Below are 22,398 nucleotides of genomic sequence, written 5' to 3' on the forward strand. Positions count from 1 at the left end.
GGGCACACAGTCATCTTGGGTCTCTAGCAAAGAGCTCTTGAAACCTTATTAGTATGTTTCATGTTTGCTTTTCAATGGTGCATGCATCTTTGCCATTTGGATTTGTTCCTAAATCATTTGTAAAAACATAGGGAACACCTTTGGCTGTGCTATTTCTTAAGCCCCACTCCAATTGTGTGGAATGGACCTATTGAGGCGTAGGTAGCTCGTGGAGCTCTGATAATATAAAGAATTAGGGCATTCATTCACAGTGTGCAAACTTATTGTACATAGGATATAGTGTAAAATATCACCTCTGGGTTGGTGAAATGTCATTAGGTGTCTTGCTTTCACATTATTAAACATTTCAGGTTAACATGCTGCTATCAGAGTGGGTTAACCTCGGCCATGACATATTGACAAGTAAGAAGGTCAGTGGTCTGACATTGTCAAGGGGGGCAGAGACCCCTAGGGTGGGAGGCCTACCAGAGTGGAAGCCAGAACCTATCCTAGCCCAGAGGGGGAAGGTGGTCATTGAGAGGCCCCAGTTCCTATCCCCTCCTCAAGTGCGTTTATATTTCTTGGCTGTACCACCTTGGGTCATCCCATACCTCTGGAGAAGCATGCTGGCCAGTTTCTCTCTCAGTGTTGCATACCCATTCCAGGGGAAGCTGAAGAATGGGCAGACCATCCACCCAAGAGCAACCCACCAGAGCCTCACGGCAGCGGATTCCAGTCACCCAGAAGATGAGACCACCGAGAAAGAGAGAAGGCGAATGATATACCAGAGAGCTTGTGCAGCCACCAGGGATGAGACATGGTGCGCTGACACCTGCGTCGGCACTAGTACAGTCAAGGCAACACTGACATGCCACGGAGAGCTTTCATATTCAATCAAGGACTATCAGCTACCTGATTTGCAATGTGGGCTGTTGTTGATATAGCACAGTGGCCAAGCACGGAGGAATGGGGTGAGGAATTTGTTTGTAAACATTGACTGTAGTACCACCTCCGAGACAGGGAAGACAGGGTCAGATTGGTCAAAGCCAGAAGGCCAATGTAAGAAGGAGGAGGATAAGAAGAGGGACAAGAAGTAGTAAGTTATGGTTTGTTTGGGTGAGGTCAGAGGAGGAAAAGGTGCCAGACCAATGCTGTAAAATGAGAGGTGTTTAGTTTAAGGTACCCTCTAAAAGGGAGAGGAATCAAAGTTGTCACTGATCACGACCCCTTAGTCTGGATGGCAAGGAATAAGAACACCAAACCTCACATACTGAGGTGGGTCTTGGCCCTACAACATTAGTCATTTCAGGTTGAGTCAAGGCCAAACAAGCATATATATTTATGTATTGGGTATTTATAATTCACCTATACAACAAATGGTATTTCAAGGAACAACAAGACGAGGAGAGGTGAGGGGGACTGGTATGAATTACTCCACGCCCCCCAAAACAGTCCTACTAGGCCTTGTGTTATTCGGATCATGCAAGTACAGTAACAAGTGGTCCGGGGGGAGGGTGGCGAGAGGATGTGCCATGAGTTAGGTCAGTGCTAGGGGGAGGCCATGAGGACAAGTGCCAATGGGCAGCAAAGAGTGCAGGGGAACAGAAGGTCCACGAGCTAAGTGCGAGGAACAGACTTGATGGGCTCTAGGGGTGTAGGCCCAGCCAGGCTAGTTCAGGGCAATGGAGCCCGGTAGGGCAAGTGCAAGGAAGGGGGGTCAGGGGAGACTAAGTGCAGGGGCAGACTGGTGGTAGATTTTTTTATATCAATATCCCCAGATAGCTAGCGGCCCACAGAATAAATGAGGAGGACTGGACGGAAAGGGTGACGGGGTGTTAGGTATCCGGTTATATTTTCGAAAACATATTTTCAAAATACCATTGTGTCGAAAACAATTTGCCCAACATTTTTTTTCGAATGCATTATTTTTAATTTTATATGTTTTTTGTTTGTTTCTTAAGTAAAAAAAACAGGGGGTTGGTGGGGTAACCCCCCATTTCAAAAAAATGTTTTTTTTAAAAAAACATTCAACATTTATTTTTTCGGCAATTGTGTGCCGACAAAATGGCATTTCGAAAATATGGCATTTGAAAAAGTCACTATAAACTGGGGTGTTACAAGGTCAGTAATATTATCTTGTCAAGAGGTTGTTGTAACTGCTCTCAGCCTGGGGTGAGATGCCTATCAGGGAGGAAGCCAATGCCATCCCTACTCCAGGCAGGAAAGTTGAAAGTTGGAAGGGCCCCAGTCCTATCCCTTTCCCAAGTGCCTGTATGCTTCTTGGCTGTACCACCTTGGATCTCCCCATAGCCCTGGAGAAGCATGCTGGTAAGTTTATTTCTCTTGCTTGCAGACCCATTCAAGAGGAAGCCAAAGTCTGGCCAGACCGCACACCAGACAACGCCTCAACAGTGCCTAACACCAGCATATTCCAGTCAACCAACACCCAAGACCACTGAGAGAGAGAAAGCAAACGAGACACTGGAGAGGCTTTCTTGGCACCGGGTATGCTGTGCCCCACTTCCTGAGACCTTCTGCGTGCATTCTGCTGACACCCGTGCCAGCACTTATACAGATAAGGCAACATGGACGTGCAAAAGAGCGTCTTTCATATTCAAACAAGGACGCTGCTCGTCTAATTTGAACTGCACCACTACACGGCCCGTAACATGATTTTGAACATTGCGCAATGTGGGCTGCTATCGATACAGAAGAAAGGGGATGAGACTTAGACCCCTATCTGTAACCATTGACTTTTGTAACAGGAATAGATTAGTCAGGGCCAGAAGTCCAATGGGAGAAGGAGGGGGAGACTAAGATGAGGGGCCGGAATTACAAAGTTGCAGGTTGTTCAAGTGAGGTCCGAGGAGGAGAAAATGGCCGTCCATGAGACCAGTAGGACGGAGCATGGTGGACTGGAGTGTGGAGTTGGTTGAAAGAAAAGGTGAGGTATTGATTGGTGAGAGCAAGTGGTACTGTGTGGTGAATGCGTGTTTGTTTTTTTGTTTATTTACTTATAGCGCGCGCCAGACACGAGGGTATCCGGGCGCGTGTTCAAGAATACTTTAAGCTTACAAGTTACAGTTACACATTCCAAGTAGTTACAGGATGCATTGACAGCAAAGAATGACAATATACATAGTTATATACACAGGTATTTGTACACAGAGATGTATACACAGTATACATTGAAAGTCAAAGAGCAGGGTGGAGTGGAGGCAGAAGGTAGCAGACAAGCAAGAGACATTGGAGGTAAAGAAGGCAGGAGTACTAGCATAGGAGGGGCAGAGTTTGAGGGAGGATGTGAAAGGGAATGGAACATCAGAGCATGAGAGGAAGAAGACAGAGTGGGGCTTAATTGTGTTTAAAGCACAATCCTAGATCGCCATTCGAACTAACATCCCGGTTAGTGTAGGCTCAACTTAGAAAGTTCTACAGGGAGGAAAGGTAGAGAAAGTGATTAGCTTTATGACCTCATTGAAAGCAAGGTAGAGTATAGATAGCTGGGGATGAGTTCCATATACTAACCCCTGGAATAGAGCTGCCAGGGCCGGGGAGGAAGATACTTTGACTAGACGAGAGATTGAGGAATCGCCATAATACTCTGCGTAATAAGTCATTAAATACCCTTGAAACATCTCTGGGATTTGGAGTGCTCTTTAGGCCATCTATGACACCAACCACCACTGCAATGACATGACATGGCATGATAGGTTCTTTATAACACACTTAACATCCAGAGGTTTCGAAGCTCGGACCCGGGGATCGAACCTGTGTTGCTCCATGTCTTCTTGCTTCCAAGGCGAGCACGTTGCCGCTGAGCTATCCTCCCGAGCAATGCTTCTCTTTTCTAGCTAAACAGTTAGGTAAATTAGGTTTTCTATTATTAATCTGAGGATAACATATTTTATCCCTACACGTGGTGTGGCATTGGTGCATAAGCCTCGCTGATGCTAACTACTCATGAATGCTTCAGATACAGAGACTGTGTGACCTTTTTGTTGAGCTTTAAGAGCTGAGGGATCAGTCTGGAAAAAAATCTGGTTTAATGAGCACCTTTTTGAGATGCACCTCATTGATGATTGGTAATACCTGACCAATCCTAAGGCTTTGTACATCTCCAGGAAGTCCACTGGATTTCCTTTAGCACTGGGCAGAAGCTGTGGTGGTGGCCACACTGTGCAAAAGGTTATTCTCACAATACAGGCAATGAGTGGAAGTCTGGAGGACCCACAGCATGTGATGAATGTCCTTATTCTCTACAGTACTTATAACTGACATTTGGAATATTGGCTGAAAAATCCTGTTCCTTTTGCCATCATAGGAAACTAGACCTCAAAGAGCAGTCACCCATTGATTTACTTACTTTTCCCTATCGCAGATAAGTCTAGATGCAAACCAAGTCCACCTTTCCCCTCTCTGTGGTGTGGACCTAGACACAACTTCACTGGATGTGCACAAGTTGTTAGCCATAACACCTTAGCTACTATCCTGCAGAGGAGGCACTCAATGCAGTCCTTTAAGCGTATAGACATTTATATACACTTCATGTGTCAAGCATGCTAGTGTAGAGGTTTAAATGCGAAGTTCAATATCTTTTTTGAAAAATGTGAAGTTATGCCCTAAAATTTCCTGAAATGGCCAATAGTGGCCTATAGTTAATGGAAAATACTAGCTGCTTCTTGACAATGTAATTTATTTTGGACTACACACCCCATAATGCATTTCACAGAGACTTTACAAACTTCTGGAGTGCTTGTGCGGTGGGATTTGTCAAACCTGAGCCCATGGATGTTTGGCCAGCAAAACCCAAGTACATCCTTCTCTTACTGTAATTGCAGAAAAGTCAAAATAGTCATTGCTCCAGGTAGGCTGAGTCAGGCAGGTTGTCTGTACTTTATTGGAACCAGGTGAAGTACATTGATGTTTTGAAATGTGTGTTATTATTTGTGAACGGATTGTCTGAATGCACAATAAAAGAAAGATATATGAGCAAAAATAACCACCTGTCAACTGCCTTTATGTTAGGCAAAGCAACCGTCGAACATTCAAAGCATCAATTTGTTACTCTGGCAACAGTCCACTCCAAGGTGCTTTTGTTAGCCCGCTCATCTGAAAACAACAAAGGGACAAAAATAAAAAAAATAATGAAATTGGTGTAAATTTCTAGGTCCGATAGCACAGCGAGTAGAGCACCCGCTCTGACATCTATGCTGAGCCTGCTGACGCAGGTTCGAATCCAGGGACAAGGCCAAATTCAGCATTTCATCCTTCCGAGGTCGGTAAGTGAGCACCACACACGTGAGTAATAATAAGCAGCGCTCAGATACCTGAGGGTTCATAGCGCTATATGAATGCTGAATTATCATCCTATTATTATTTTTTTTTAATACCTGAGCTATTGAGGGTAACATCTAAGTTTGAATTTCATGCTAATGCTCCAGGGGGATTCTTGGAGACTCAACAGCGCCTCTACTTTCATCCCCAGTTCTTTAATCAGAATTATAGTAAAATCTTATGGATATATAGTTCTACAGACAATATGGATAGAGCCACTGCATTCCATTAACGAGGGTGCTCCAGGCACGTCATTTCACCAAAATGCCAGGGGTAGTGGAAATGATGGCACACGACCTTTCACCCCTTGACAAAACAAGCAGTGGTGTCACATAGCATTGTTCCTCAGCACACCAAGAAAAGGTTCCATGTCTTTATAACAAATACACAAATAAAAATGTTTTCAGTGAAAGAAAAAGAATGAAATCATTTTGAAATGTTTTCTTTTTTTTATTTGGGGGTGAGGGTGCCCCCAAACCCCCCGTTTTCCCAGCGTTATTACCCCCCAATCCCTCACCCTTTTTAATCCCTTACCCCACCCCCACCCCCCATATGAACCTTGAATCAAAAATTCAACATTTTTTAAATTATTTTTCACTGAAAAAGATATTCGTTATTTGTTTTTCGTTAAAAGCACTGTATAGCTAAGAAAAATATGGTTATGATATCACTGTAATATGATATACATTTCAACACCAAATGGGATAGTTCAATGTTCGCCTGCCCAATGTCCCAATGGACCTTAGAAAATACCCATAGGCTACTAGTAGAAGCCAGTTTAAAAAAAAATACAAAAAAGGTAGGGTAGTAAGGGAAACAGCAGGGGTCACAACCACGACCCCCAAATGAAATCCCTGGGGTGCTCATGTGTTGAACCACCTTTTAAAACTTGGATTGGGTACCTCGCCTCCTGGGTCCACTAGGCATTTCACCCCTATAGGTAATCTCCTAAATAAGTCATTCCCCATGGGAAAAGCTTTCTCCCTCGGTCACAATAATCCCTAATTGTTTTGGGCAGTTTTTTACAATATGTATGTACCCACCACTATAATATCATTCCCATTAAACACTGATCAATAAGGAGAATAAAAAGGTATCTTGTGTTCTTCATCTACTCCTTCGTTTTTGGTGTCCAACAGCTTTTGGGGACGTTAAAGTTGCCTGTGTCCATGTATCACGGAGGGCATCGACTTGGAATTACCTCTATACCAATAGAAGTGCGGAATATCTCTACTCATACCTCATGTCCACAACGGAAGTGAGAGTCCCAGTCCAGCTGGGCTGGATCATATGGCATGGATATTGATCTTAGTTAAGGAATCTGGGAGAAAAAAAATTGCTGGCCAGTGATTCACATTGGGATGTTAAATGTATGTAGGGTATGTAGGTTTGTTCTATATGCATTTACATATGTGCATGTCAAGTTGGAATTGGAAGACACCCAACCTACAATGAATCCCATTGCAGCAATTCATCTAAAGTACTATGTTGCAAAAGGCATATTTGGCCTGCAGAAGGTAAGTGGATATCTGTGGTTATGTAGTCACTGGTTTGTGTGTATATTAAAATAAAATACGTGTTGAGCACTGATGATAGTGACAGACAATTGGTGTATACCTATTATTTTAGGGTTTCTTGTAAGTTAAATTTCCCTGAATTGCAAGATAACACCTTTCTATATATTAGGTAGTGCAATGTTTACATTCTGCAGTGTGTTGTATGTTGAAAGATTCACACTTAGTGTGTAAATGGAGACGCAACTGAAACTGAGAGAATGTATGCTTTGCTGAATTGAGCAGCAACTTTTAGGAAAGTGTTGTTTTCTCCCTATGTGAACATAATGATTTGTAGAATGGAATACATCATGACAAGAAGGAGAAATTATGAAATGATATGTATTTGATTAAAGAAAGGTGTGTTTTCATGTAATATGTAACAAAGTAATTCGCTGATGCTTGGCAGAATATCTAAAATGTAGTAAATGTAATGGCAGTCATTTTCTAAATCCCCCAGATTGGAAGAAATAAAAGTGTGAAAATACGTGGTCACCATTTACACCTGCATTTTCTCCTTTTTTTGCAATTCATTGGGTTTTCTTTTTGTTCTGAAGTCTAGTGAAGGCATGCAACATACCACCTGTGTCTGTCGCACATCTCAGCACGGCTTCAAAGCACCACAAACGTATTTTCATGCTAGCCAATGAATTCCTGCTGAATCTCTCTGACTGTTACACCGTGAAAAAGCAGGCGGATTCTATAGGAATCCAATGTAAAAGTCTTCCTCAATCTGACACAGAGCGGAAAAGGAAAGTGTAAAACATGTAATCAACGTCTGTTGTCCTGTGTATTTCAGCTGGTACACAATAAATACATGTTTCCTTTCTAATTGACCCTTTTATGTGTTGTTTCTTGCTTGTTGAGCCCTCTATTTTATTTACTGACTATCTTTTTGTTAGAATTAATTTTCTACAGCAATGAGCCAGGTCGGTTTTAGTTGAGGTGGACTCCTGAATGTGGAATGTTTGCTCTTCATGTTGACTGCATGCTCTTGTATGCGTCTCTCCCAGCCTACTCATATGGTGTAAATAGCTCATCATGAGACAGCTTACGAGAAACTTTGCACCGGTGCAAGTGCAAAGTTGCACTGTTTTAGCACTAGGGCAAAGTTTAACCTAGCGCAAAAATAATTGGTGCCAGATTGGTGCAAAGTTAGCCGTAGAGCTAATATGGAATGGTAATAGCAGTAGGGCAAAGGTTGCCCTAGTCCTAAAACTGTGCAATTTTGCACTTGCACCGGTGCAACATTTCTGTAATGTGGCCCCTGATTGGAATAATCCTCTATTGCAATGTTGCGTTACTTCTGTGACAAGTACTGTATGGATTTCACTGATGTCATTTTCACGGCACATACTAAATGCAAAAGGGGTGGTTAACTGGAATCCCAAAAACAACACAACAATCGAAGGTATACTGCGAAAAACTGGATTATTGCGCGCATTCTTTCTTATTCCAAGTCGGTGTAAACTTCGAGAACACTGCCGGAATCGCCTGCTGTGACTTCATATACTTTTGGAGTTGCTTATGTAAAGTATGGACATTTATTGTCATAATGTGCATCTTGCATTTCCCCCTGCTACAGACCCAAGTATCTTGACCACCCTCTTTATGCAGATGCAGGATATTGCTCTGCGTGTCATCTAATGCCTTCTAGTGGTTGAATTAAGAGTGTTACAACTGGTACCCCCCCCCAAGGCCCTGAAAGCCGCCCTGTGGATTAAGTCTTTCTCCACTTATGGGGCACTGCTGATTTAAGTGCCTGCTTCTAGATGATAGAGGGGCTACTGGCGGTTCCAAGTCACTATAACAAAAACAGGAATAACAAACACTTTTTTCACAACCATAAAATAACGAAAAATATCATTTTTTTTAAATTGCATTTTTAATTTGTTGGGGTCCCTCCCAAAAGCCCCCCTTTTACCTAGGTCCATAACCTCACCACCATACCCTCCCAACCCGTTTTATTCCCTTACTTCAGCTCCCATATATATCTCAAATAAAATATAGATATTTTTGGTTAATTTAAGGTCGTTTAAAAAGTTGTTAGTTAATCCTAATTCGCTGTTATCACTAGATACGGCTTGCGGCATCCAAGCAGCGAGGAGAGGGATATTTGAATTAATTATTAATTTATTATCTTATTGTCATATTTCTTTTCTTTTATTTATTTGTTTATACCGCGCCAAAGCCCACAGGCATCAGGGCGCACACAGAGACTAAAAGACGACCCATGAAGGACAGGGCAGAGGAAGTGGCATCGGCACTGGCTTTTATGTAAACAAGAAGGTCTTCAAATGTTTACAAAATTGACGTGGGTTGACTTCCTGCCGGGCAGCCAACAGCAAGATATTCCAAACTGTGTAAACCAGTGTAAAAAAGGATCTCGCGTTGCCCAAGACGCGCCTTACTGTAGATTCATTTCGTGTATGGACATCATCACGTAACCTTGCAACTTAGTTGCAGGCAAGGCTTGCATCGGTGGTCAGTGCTTCCCCTTTCCCTTCCCCCGCTTATAGGGCCTGGTCCACAGAACGTTTTCCTATGGGATTGCACCATTATCAAACACTTCTGCGAATCAGGCCCATTGTTATGTTTGTTTGTTTATTTATAGGGCACCCGAAAACCCTTGGGTAGCTGGGCGCACAGAATAACAAGAATGCTTGTACATTTTCCATTATTTTCGGGAAAATGCTCTGAGACTGCTGCCTCCTGGCACATATGCTCTATAGAGATTCCATAAATATATCAGCACGTGAAAAAAGAATATACATATTAAAAACTATATGGCCTGGAAACCATTAAAGCTACCCTGCATGCTCGTTTATGTGTTTGTGATCACAAGCTATATAATGTAATTTGAATTCTAAATCCGTAAGGTAGGAACTGGCTAGGGACTATTCCTTGGCTGCAATGCTGCACTGCAATATTTTGCTAAGTGCCCCAGCTAAGTATCAATGAAAGTTTATGGATTTATTACATGTATTGGTCATTTGTATAGCGCACATAGCCCGGAGGCATCTAGGCCCTTTAAAGTGGACCCCTCCCAGTTCCCTGTGCATGTTATCATCTGCTCAAAGAAATTCTAGTTTGCAGCTACAGTGTAAAAATGCTAGTGACGGCACCCTGTTCCAGAAGACCATCCTAGAAAGGTGGTGTGCCTGCCGAGGTCCCAGAATATCTGCTGCTGCCTTTTCCCAGAACAGAGGCTGATCACCTGAAATTAGGTCAGAGTCTTGAGTTTTCAGCTGTGTCTGGATCCTGTTTTTTAAGGCCATATTGATCCATGGTTTCTATAGTGTCCCCATGGGAGTCCGTGGATTGCATTGGGTTTTCCTCCGTGAACATCCCCCGGTGAACCTCTTACTCTCTTTATTTTATTTATTTATTTATAGCATTTGTTATACGCCCAGACCCAGAGGTATCACAGCGTAGAATACTTAGAAACTTAGTTGGTTACAGGATATGTCGCAGTAGAAATTACAATTAGAAGTAGGTACAATTATTCATTTATACACAGAATATTGGGTGGGGGAAAAGAAGGGGTTCGGTACAATAGCAGATTCTTGCACAGGGTAGTGAGTTAAGGGGCGGCCTCTCTCTGTAGGTTGTCACTGTGCTTCTAAGGCCTATCTTGATTCATGTGTGCCCCAAAAGCGTTCACATTTGTGTTTCACTGAAGCCAAGACAGTCCCTCACTTTATAATAATAATTTAGCATATATATAGCGCTTTGAACCCTCAGGTATCTGAGCGCTGCTTATTATTACCCACGGTGTGTGGTGCTCTCGTTTATCGACCTCGGAAGGATGAAAGGCTGCATCAGCAGGCACTGCACAGATGTCAAAGCGAGCGCTCTACTCGCTGTGCTATCGGACCGGCTATAGGAATAGAAACTGATTTGCGCCATTGGCCTGATCTACCCAGGACCCTGCCTGACTCGTGGCTATTGCCGACTCATCTGACAACAACGGGACCCATGGGGCGCCCTGTGAAGCGATGCCAACGCCTCGATGCCAGCAAACACCAGAAAACGTTCAGTCAGCACAACTCTTCCTTCTATTTCCTCCTGCCAGGATGGAGCTGCGACCCAGCTCAATTAGCACCAGTCCAAGCATTTGGATCCCCTCTACCCGAGGGCGGAACAAAGGAACTGGGATCAGAGGGACCCGGATCTCGCGTAATTAAAGCAGGCGTCTTAAGTAGAAGCTGCACGCTGGCCGTCCCCATTGTCTTCGCACCGCGGCAGGTTAGCCTCGGTTTTTTGTGTCCCCGGTTGGTGAATTCCGGCCAGGGACAGCCTGAATACCTCTCTTTATGAAAGCCCTTCATTTCGTGTGGGCGCCATTTGTCACTGTCTGGGGGAGAGCGCGCTCGGCCCCGCGCCCCCCACCACAGGCCATTACGTGCCCCGGACTCGTGTGCGGATTGGCTGGCAGGGTGGAGCGTGGCCTTGATACTGGATTTCCCTCGCTGCTCGCATGGGCTTGGACAGATTGCTCGTGTTCCTGGCTACTCCTGTTGCCATCGCGAGAGTACACTTATCTTGAAATATGGCCTCGCTGATTAGGCGAAACATTATTTGTGTAGCACGGCCTGCTGTCTGCCAGAGAGTCACGAAGAGCTGGCTGGCACCACACCATGAAAATAAAAGCATCGACTGGAATTAAAAAGAGTGAAACATAATAAAACCGGGCTAGGACTGGCCTACAGGGCAGTAGGCCCACCGCACAACCAAAAAACTCAAAATGCTGGTGTTGGCCAGTTTTGCAGAATAAATATTCTTTAAAATGCACAATTTACATCACATTTGATCAAATAAAGCAACCGTGGGCCACTTCTTCATTAGTGCCCGAGACAATTTTACGGCCCAGTCCGACCCTGACTAAAAGGCAGCCAATAGAAGCAACTAGTCTTCCTTAAATCCATGACACTTTAGATGTCTGATGGAGAAAACTAAAATCGTTGCTGCTGCGCTCCCACATCAAGGCATTGGAATATAAATGTTTTACTTTTTGCGAATGACCTGACATGATGGGTTATTTATAACGTGCTTAATAGCCAGAGGTTTCTAAGAGCAGACTGCCGGGTCACATGGGCGCCAGTGCCAGATGCAAGAGCTGCATCTTCTGTAACTACAGGAGGTGGTGGCATGACTGCACCAACACGAGGCACAACATTGTGCCGAAGTGGCGCACCCCTGCCTCTTCCCCCTCTGCAGCCACCCTGGACACTGTGGAGTCCCCCTACTCCCTGGTCATCCCGGCCACGTCCCTGCCCACGCCCGCCACATGGAGTGCGCGCAGCTGAGGCGCCTCTCACCTTTCGTGGCCTCTCAACCATGGCACAGATGGAGTAGTGCTGGGACAGATGTAGTAGTGGGATACAAGACGATAACAGCACCCCTGCGCACCTGCAAGGCTGTATGTGACCCTGGTGATAAAGTGATTGGTCACGGAATGCTCAGGCACCCCAAAACTGCAGTAAAGCCGTGCACGCAACCCCGGTAACCCACGTGTGTGGGATTAACCTCCCGCAGTAAGCGGTGGCACCCAGGGACCCAAAAAACACATACGCATGGGACATGCAGGCTACTATGACCTCGAAAACGGGTATGCGATACACAGGGGCACTAGCAGTGGGAAAATTAGCATGCGCGACTCACCATCTGGCTAGTATGATAATGAAAAACACGCATAGCCACTACCCCCGCCAAAAGAAGAGATAGGTCCTTGAACCGCTGTGAAGTTGTGATGGCGCGTGGAACAACCAGAAGTAGCAACACACGCGTCGGTCTCTCCGAAAGGCACGTACAGCGAATTGCTGGCCCCACTCACCTTTAAACCGTGTTGAGGGAAACGCCCGCACGCGTCATGTCACTTATGCGCTTAGGCCCTTTCCTCGAATCACATGCATTAACACGTGGACGTGCTGTTTTTCACGTGCTGAATCACTATGCACCCGTGATGAGGGGAACGCCCGTGCATGTTACGTCACAGATGCGCTTACGTGCTAGGGGCCTTTCCCCGAATTAGACACTGACGTGCTGTTTTTTCACGTGCCAAATCACTCCGTATCAAGCTGGCCACGCGACAACACATGGAAGACCATGCTCCTGCCCAGAAGGACATTTTCCTGCCTCACAGAGCCCCGAGCCGACTCCCACCAACCATCTACTGCTGCCTGCTTGCCTGCTGGCCAGATGCCCTGCTATTTGGTGCCTGCACGTCAGCCATCTGCAGGGGTCCAGTAGCTGTGACCACCCCTACTGGAACAGAAGACTCCTGACTGAAGTTCAATCGCTGCACAGCCTAACACCAGGAACCAGTCGCCCACTCACACCTGCCTCAGGGGTTGCCATGTCAGGGCAAACACCATCAGAGACCACTGTCGACCCCCAGCCAGAGAGGCAGAGGGCTACAAGCTTCAAGGCCGCAGAAGTTGGTACCCTGGTGGAGGAAGTCCTGCTGCATTATGATGCCCTCTACGGAAAAAGACACACCGACAAGGATGGGTGTGAGGGGATCTGGAAGGACATTGTGGCTGCCATCAACATGGAGGGGGGGCAGCCCATGACATACAACACGTCCGGAAGCGCTGGGAGGACTTCAGGTCCAGGACCCTCAGGAAGGCCCGGCGCCTCTTGGCAGCAGCGGGTGCAATGAGGCGCCAGGTCCACCTTACCACCTTACACCGACAACATGAGGGTCCTGGAACGCATTCCGGAGTCGAGCGGTAAGTGTTCATGCGTACTTATTGGACGCAGTGCATGTTGAGGTGTGCCAGGAGTGTGTAGCTTGGACATATGTCCAAAAAGGCCCATGTATGGATGTGTATGTGCAGAGACATGACCGTGCTGCATGTGAGTCCTGTCATGTGTGATGCACATCAATGGTGTATGTGTTTGAAAGTATGATGCACAACTGCATGTGGAGATGCACACATGTTGGCATTTCTGTGTATGTAGTGTGGCATGGTTGGGGTGTGACACATGGATACTGGTTCCACCTTCATGTACGTGCACGGCATACATGTGTGTGTTTGACATGTGTGTGACTGTGAAACGCCATGGATGCATGTGACACTGACATGTAGGAACCCAATTGGCAGATGTGACATAGTTGCCGATGATTGCACTGTGACAGGTGGTGGATATGTACAGATACATGTCTGTCTGTTGGCGTGTGTGCATGTGTTAGGCACTCCCCGTGTTGCTTGTAACATCATGCCAACCTTCAGATGTTCATGCTGGTGTGTGTGTATGGATGTTGCTGCCTGCTGCACGATTCCTGTCAATTTGTGCATGTGTGTCGGTTCAAATGATATGAGTGTTGCGGAGTCTGATGCCATCTGTTAAGTTTTACACTGCCACTCATGTGCAACTGTCACATGTGGATCCGACCATTGTACAGTGCCCTGATGCCTGTGTTCTGTCTCTCCCTGTCTGCAGCGTCCACTGATGAAGACGGCGGAGACAGTGCTGTGGAGCACAGAGGTAGGGATCCCACTGCCAGCCAGAGACGCAAGGCCCAGCTCTCCTCCCACGTTGTCATCTCTTCCGGGAATGAGGAGTCTGGTGCCGCGTCCATGGCCACACCTGCCGAGGAGAGGTCCAAGAGGCGGAGGTTGGAGGTGGACTCCTCGGCAGCAGTAGGGGCAGCTGAGCCCACACAGGGGCCTATGGAGGAAGATGGCACAGAGTCATCCAGGTTGGTGGTGGGTTCGGTTGAGGAGGAGGCCCTGGAAGGCCCACGCACGGGGCCTGGAGGGGGGGGGGATATCACTGATGCTAGTGGTGCAGTCTAGGGGCAGGGACTGGAGGCAGCACAGGCTGCCATGGAGGTGCCTGTGCCTAATCCTGTCCCCGATCCTGTGACTGCATCGTCCCGCACCAGCAGGAATGCTTTCGTCCAGACCCGTTGTCAGGGAGGGGATGCGCGTACAACAACTGGCCTTCCTCTCCTTGCGGACGTGACAATCCGTGACAGCATTGAGCCTGTCCTAGCTGGGGTGGCGTTGCGTCAACGGGGTATTCGGGATGAGGTGCAGAGTTCTCATGAGGAGAATGCACGTCATTTCGAATACCTCATTGACTGCGTCGGCCTACTAGGACAGGTCACCGGCACTGTGTTCCTCCGATTGCTGGATCTTCTACCGACCCCCTCCTCAACTGCACCCCCTATGCTCCAGTCATCCTCTGTGCCATCTTCCTGCCCAAATATTACCTGGGCACCCTGTGGAGCTGCCCCTAAGCCAGCGGCCAGGCTGGTGGAGGACACATCTCTGCCACAGCAGGGAGTCGGAGGTCCAGCAGGGGTGGCCACCCCAGAAACTGGACCCCAGCAAGAAGAGGATGTGCAGGCATCGACAGGCTCAAGGTGGGAGCGATGATGGCTCGGGCCATCAACTTCACAGGGGCAGGCATCGGCAGGAGGACCCTGGATTGTGAGTGTCTTCCGTGTGGCAGCGGTTGGGCCAGTAGATAGATGCGGAGCGGCGGCGGGCGGAGGAGGCATGGCTCACTATGGTCAGAGCGGAGAACTCCATGCGCAGGGCATTGAAGCGGGCTGAGTGCCTCGAGGCAACTCGCAGGGAGTTGGAGGAGGCCATGACTGCATCCCTGTGAGCCCTCGAGTCCAGGGGAGAGGCCCGTCTCCAGGACATTGAAGAGGAGTTCAATGATGTCCTGGGCTGGAACATCGAAGAGTGAGCCATAGGACTTGCCCGCCACCTTTGTACATAGTTCTTTAGGGTTGGGTTTATTTTGTTTAGTATTTGTTTTTGGAGTTCATGGACATTGCTCCACTTTATGTATATAGTTTTTGTTATAGGTTTTTTGGTAGGTTTCCTTTTCTTTTGGGATCATGGACCCTTTGGACCTGCATTTTAAATAGTTCAAGACTTGTACATACTTTCGTTATTTGAACTTTCCATGGATCAATGGTTTTTATTTTTTTTAATGTACTTTACATGGCCAATGGCAATGGACAACTTTTCTAGTTTCCTGTTGTGGACTTTTTTTTTAGATTTAAATTCTTTCTTTTCATTTTTTTCCTTTCATTATTTCTTAATTGCACGTTTGATTTTTCATTTTGTTATTTCATTACCTTTTTCAATACATTTCATATACCTTCATTATTGGTGTGGTGTACTGTCATTGGTTTTGTGCATCTCTCTATGAGCATTATCATGTGTTGCCACTGTGTGGCTCTGTTGTACACTCATGCATGGCCATACTGGTTCTTTTGAGACTCTCGTGGCATGGAGTCGGTGCAGTGGATGGTTGTGTGCTTGTACTGGGGGGCAGGGGGATTTGGGTTGGCATTAGGGCCATGGGTCTGTTTTGTTAGGACATGTTGTCTGGTGGGCCATGTGTCGGGGCCTGCTGGCAGGTGCCCATCACTGGTGGGTGGGTGGGGGGCATGAGTCGGGGCCTGCTGGCAGGTGCCTGTCACTGGTGGGTGGGTTGGGGACATGAGTCGGGGCCTGCTGGCAGGTGCCCATCACTGGTGGGTGGGTGGGGGACATGAGTCGGGGCCTGCTGGCAGGTGCCCGTCACTGGTGGGTGGGTGGCCGGGGGACATGAGTTGGGGCCTGCTGGCAGGTGCCTGTCACTGGGGGACATGAGTCAGGGCCTGCTGGTAGGTGCCCATCACTGGTGGGTGGGTGGGGGACATGAGTTGGGGCTGGCAGGTGACTGTCACTGGTGGGTGGGTGGTCCGGGGACATGAGTCGGGGCCTGCTGGCAGGTGCCCGTCACATTGGGTGGGGGACATGTGTCGGGGCTCCCCAGTCCATGGTGCCATGTGGCCTGCCTGTGGGGCATGCCCAGGTGTGATGGGCTGCATGCGGGGCATGCCCAGGGGTGTGGGGTGGTCCGCGTTGGTGTTGGCTGCCTGTGGGGCATAGGGAGGGGGTGGCGGCACATCCGGGAGGGAACACACTGCCAAATCGCATGTAAAACTTCATATGCACCCTTCGAAATACACGTACCCTGCTCGTGCCAGGCCTATCTCGTGTGAAACTCCACGCACACCCCCGGAATACCCGCAGGCAGCCCATCCACCCTCCCCATGCCCCGCAGGCAGCCCATCACCCCTGGGCATGCCCCGCAGGCAGCCCATCACCCCTGGGCATTCCAGCAGGCAGCCCACTCCACAGGGGGGACTTTTCAATGTGTTTTCGCTGGCACGAGCGGGGTACGTGTATTCCGAGGGGTGCGTGTGAAGTTTTACATGCGATTGGCCTGGCGCGAGCGGGGTACATGTATTCCGGGGGTGCGCGTGGAGTTTCACACGCGATAGGCCTGGCGCGAGCGGTGTACGTTGTTTGTTTATGTTTGTTTATGTTTATTAATTTATATTGCGTGCCAGACCCGAGGGTAAGAGGGCGCAGGAGCAAACAAGATTATTCTCAGCTTAGTTACAGTGCTGTACAGTAATTACAGTGAGTGCATTTGTTGAAACAGTTGCGATAGAAGCAGTGATATACAATTTACAGGTATACATATTTACATAGTTTACAGAGGCAAGGTAAGTTAGACAGTCAATTAACGGACATTGTTTTTTTTCCACTGGATGTAGTTACATCTAAAGTGGGTGTAGGATTGAGGTGTCCTTAAGGAAGGCGGTAGGGAGTTCCAGCGTTGGGCTCCTTTCACCTGGAAGCTGTTGCCGCCCATTTTGGTTCGTTTGAACCTGAGAACTGTGAGCAGATTTGCATTTGAAGTTCTGGTGGGTCTGTTAGGGGTGTATCTACTTATTCTGTCGACTAAGTAGCGGGGGCAGCATTGTTGAGGCATTTGTGTGTTAGGAAGGCTACTTTTAGCAGGATTTTGTCTGTAGTGGTGAGCCAGTTATGGGTTCTCCTGATGTTGGAAATATGTTCTCTCTTGGGGTTGCTGAGCGCTGCTCTGAGAGCATTGTTTTGCAGCGTCTGGATTTTGTTAGTAACCTGTTTGTTCCCTCCTACGTAGAGGGCATTGCAGTAGTCCAATTTTGATAGTACAAAGGCTCTGGCTAGAGTGATGCAACTCTGTGAGGATAGGAAGGGTTTGGCTGCTCTTATTAGCTTACATGTGTAGGCTGTGGAGGATGCCATGGAGCTAACCTGTTTGTGGAAGGAGAGGGAGGAGTCACTGTATATTTCTAATGTTTTCACTTCTTTGGCTACCTTGATCGGGTTCCCATCAATAATGAAGCTGGGGTATTTGTGATCCAATTTGGTTACGTTGGGGGTGGAACCGATGATGATGAGTTCCGTCTTGTCATCATTCAGGCATAGACTGTGAGAGGCCATCCATGACTGGATTATAAGGTACACCCTGTTCACCAAGGCCAAATCATGGTTGTAATCTCCCATCAGTGGGATGAGGATCTGGGTATCATCGGCATAATTAGTATAGGTGATACCCAGGCCATCGAGATCATCAAACAGGGGCTTCGTGAACACGTTGTACAGTGTGGGGGAGACACAAGATCCCTGAGGGACTCCACATGTGATGGGGATGGGGTCGGCGACGGCTGAGGTGGAGAAGACACGCATAGATCTGTTACTTAGGAAGGACTCAATCCAGCCGATGGCTTCTTGGGAGAAGTGGGCAGCTGAGTCCAAGTGGTTGCATAGAATTTTGTGATCTACTAGATCGAATGCTGCCAAGAGGTCTAAGAGGAGCAGTAAGGCAGTTTTCCCATTGTCTCTCACGGTGTCAATTTGAGCCTTCAGATCGGTAAAGGTCGTTTCTGTCCCATGTTGGGGTCTAAAGCCTGATTGCCGGATACCCAGGAGATGGTTTTGTTCGAGGTATTTTTGTATTTGTTGGTATGCTGTCTTGTCTAATATTTTGAGCAAGAATGGGACGGTGATAACGGGCCTGTAATTGGTGGGTATAGAAGGGTCGAGAGAGGGTTTTTTGAGAAGAGGGAGGGCCCAGGACTCTTTAAGGTTGCTGGGGATGGTACCTGAAGAAAAGGAGGCGTTAATGAGTTTGGTAATGAATGGTGAGAGGTCTCTTGCCGCATCTTTAATGATTTGTGAAGGGCAAGGGTCGCCCTGGCAGTTTGATAGTTTAAGGCTGAGAATGATTTTTTCCACTTCTAGGATGGAGACTTTGGAAAAGCTGAAGCTGGTAAGTGGGTTGGGTAAAGGGTGTTGGGGTGTGGGCAGCGGGGCAGTGTTAGAGGAGTTAGTCAATTTAGTTATGGATTCTTTCTTATTGTTAATTTTAATTTGTAGGCCTGCTACTTTGTTGGAAAAGGCATTTTGGACATTGGTGCACCATTGTTTGTCTTTTACGCATGTGTCTGGGATTAAGACAGGTGTTTCCTGCTCTTTAATGATAGTGAATAATTCTTTGGTACTAGAATTGGCTTGTGTTATTTTCTGGTTGTAAGACTCTTGTTTAGCGGCTATGATTTCTTTTTTGTAAGTGGAAGTTATTTTTATTGAGAATCAGCTTGTTATTGTCTGTGGGTGATTGTCTCCAGGCTTGTTGCTTTTTGAGTTTCTCTAATCTAAGAGCTTTAAGGTGAGTAGAGAACCAGGAGTTCAGGTGTTTTTTCGGCTTGCATTTTCTTAGTTTTAGCGGTGCAATAGAGTGTAGGGCTGAGCGCATGATTTTGTTGTAACCTTCTACGAGGTTGTGGGGGTTGGAGGTAGCTGGGAGTTGGTTTAGAGTCGGGAGGATGAGGGGGATCAGTTTTTCCACTGTGATATTTTTCTTGCTTCTCATAGGGATGGCTGAGGCTAGCACGTTATTGGTGATGGGGCTTGAGGCTTCGAGGGGAAAGGAAAGGAGAGGGTGGTCAGACCATGGTTGAGGGGAGTTTGCGGTGATGGAGGCCACACAGTTATGGTCTGCTACCCAGTCCAGGGTTCTTCTTTTGTTGTGGGTGGGGGTGGACACTCTGCCTAGTTCTGACAGTGTATTGTTGATGAGGGTGGCCTGGGGGTCTTTGGGGTTTTTAAGGCCTAAGTTGAAGTCCCCTAGGATGAGGCAGCGGGAGGTATTTTTTAGGTTATTGGTGAGGATGGTGGATAGGTCTTCCTCGAAAGAACCTAAGGGTCCAGGAGGTCTGTAGACTAGGTGAATGGATATGGTTTGGGAATTGGCAGTAGGCAGTTTAGCTGTGAGTGATTCACAAGATGGGAGGTGGTTAGAGGAGGCAAGTCTAATGTTGAGGTGTGTTTTGGCAATTATGGCCAGGCCACCACCTCTAGATTCTGTTCTATCCACTCGGAGGATGGTGTAGTCATCAGGGATGGCTAGCGAGAGGGCTGGGCCTGCGGCTGCATGGACCCACGACTCGGTAATGGCTATGAAATCTAGATCTTCTGCTAGAATGAGGTCTGCTATGTCTGTGGCCTGGGCTACTATAGAGCGCGCATTGATTAGGACGCCTCTTATGGGCGAGACTGTACTTTTGGTGTGGGTAGGACTGGAGTCTGTGTTGTGAGCCTTATGTTTGGTCATAGTATTGGTTGGGCTATGCTTGGGCCTTTCCAAAGGAGGGTTGGTGAGAGTGATTGTATGCATAGTTGGGGAGCGGTTAGTCAGTTTAGACTGGATGGCATCCCTGGCTCGAGGCTCGTATAGTTTAGGTAGTCTGGCACATAGTCTGGTATTTCTCGCAGGGAGGCTACATGTTATGAAGGAGTGGGGCAGAGTGGTTGTGATGTAGGGCATAATGGAGGGTAATGGAATGGTGCCTATGGAGGCCAAGCTAACAGTAAAGCTGGGAGCACTGGAAGAATTAATAAGGTGGAGAATGACTCTCAGCAGTACTGAGTAGATGCCTGGTAGGTACATTTTGTTGGCCGTAAGTGGGGTGTGGAAATCAAATGGCGAGGCTGATCTGGGATGAGTATGCAACAGTCAAAAGGAGGGCGAGTGGCTACTAGATACCACATAGATGGATACATGCGAAAATCAAAATACAGTGTAGTGACAGGCTAAATGCAACTCTCAAAATACAGTGTAGTGACAGGCTAAATGCAACTCTCAAAATACAGTGTAGTGGCAGGCTAAATGCATCTATCAAAATACAGTGTAGTGGCAGGCTAAATGCAACTATCAAAACACAGTGTAGTGACAGGCTAAATGCAACTATCAAAATACAATGTAGTGGCAGGCTAAATGCAGCTATCAAAATACAGTGTAGTGGCAGGCTAAATGCAACTATCAAAATACAGTGTAGTGACAGGCTAAATGCAACTCTCAAAATACAGTGTAGTGACAGGCTAAATGCAACTTTCAAAATACAGTGTAGTGACAGGCTAAATGCAACTATCAAAATACAGTGTAGTGGCAGGCTAAATGCAACTATCAAAATACAGTGTAGTGACAGGCTAAATGCAACTATCAAAATACAGTGTAGTGGCAGGCTAAATGCAACTCTCAAAATACAGTGTAGTGACAGGCTAAATGCAACTCTCAAAATACAGTGTAGTGACAGGCTAAATGCAACTCTCAAAATACAGTGTAGTGACAGGCTAAATGCAACTTTCAAAATACAGTGTAGTGGCAGGCTAAATGCATCTATCAAAATACAAAATAGTAGCAGGCTAAATGCAACTTTCAATGGCAGTACACATTTAAATAGCTAAATGCAACTATCAGAAGAATACAGTGTAGTGACAGGCTAGATGCAACTATCAAAATACAGTGTAGTAGCAGGCTAAATGCAACTTTCAATGGGAGTACACATTTAAATAGCTACATGCAACTATCAAGATACAAAATAGTAGCAGGCTAAATGCAACTTTCAATGGCAGTACACATTTAAATAGCTAAATGCAACTATCAGAAGAATACAGTGTAGTGACAGGCTAGATGCAACTATCAAAATACAGTGTAGTAGCAGGCTAAATGCAACTTTCAATGGGAGTGCACATTTAAATAGCTACGTGTATTCCGAGGGGTGCGTGTGAAGTTTTACACGTGATTGGCCTGACGCGAGCGGGTTACATGTATTCCGGGGGTGTGCGGGGAGTTTTACATGCATTTTCGATGGCGCGAGCAGGGTACGTGTATTCCGAGGGAGGCGCGGGAAGTTTTACACGCATTTTCGATGGCGAGAGCGGGGTACGTGTATTCTGAGGGGTCTGAGGGAGTTTTACACACGTTTTCTTGGTTGGGGGGCTGTATGCTGGTCCACTGGCCTTTGCGCCATGTACTGTATTTGTGCGATGGTTTTGGCGCACGGTGCGAGGTTGGGGGCATAACTGGCGCTGCTGCAGGGTCGCTGCGCCATTCTGCACCATGGCTGCTTATGGATGTATGAATCCATGAATACGCTGTGCACCTAAATGGGTTTTGGCGCACGCATCAGGCGCAGACTGCCGCACGCGCACTCTGTGCGCCAGCCGCTTGCGCCACTTGTGCGCCGAATTCTATGAATTACCCTCTAAATCTTATCCTCTTCAGGTTGTTCTCGTGCAGCAGTTGCCACGTACGCAGCAGGTGTCCTGGAATATGCAGCAGTTCTAATTTAGTCCGGTCCATAACATCAAATGCAGAGGCAAAGTCAACA

At 47.0% G+C, this 22,398-nt stretch overlaps 1 protein-coding gene across 1 annotated transcript in view; it reads left to right on the forward strand.

Moving 5' to 3' along the window:
• Positions 1-22,398, forward strand: part of LOC138505161 (uncharacterized) — a 159,339-nt gene that overhangs the window by 109,815 nt on the left and 27,126 nt on the right. The window contains exons 2-4 of the mRNA XM_069625434.1: positions 7,427-7,584; positions 14,319-14,518; positions 18,968-18,995. Of these exons, the coding sequence (XP_069481535.1) occupies positions 7,427-7,584; positions 14,319-14,518; positions 18,968-18,995 (386 nt within the window). The remainder of the gene's footprint in view (positions 1-7,426; positions 7,585-14,318; positions 14,519-18,967; positions 18,996-22,398) is intronic.

Source organism: Ambystoma mexicanum, chromosome 11, assembly GCF_040938575.1.
Source record: "Ambystoma mexicanum isolate Mex_15411 chromosome 11, UKY_AmexF1_1, whole genome shotgun sequence".
Lineage (NCBI taxonomy): Eukaryota > Metazoa > Chordata > Amphibia > Caudata > Ambystomatidae > Ambystoma > Ambystoma mexicanum.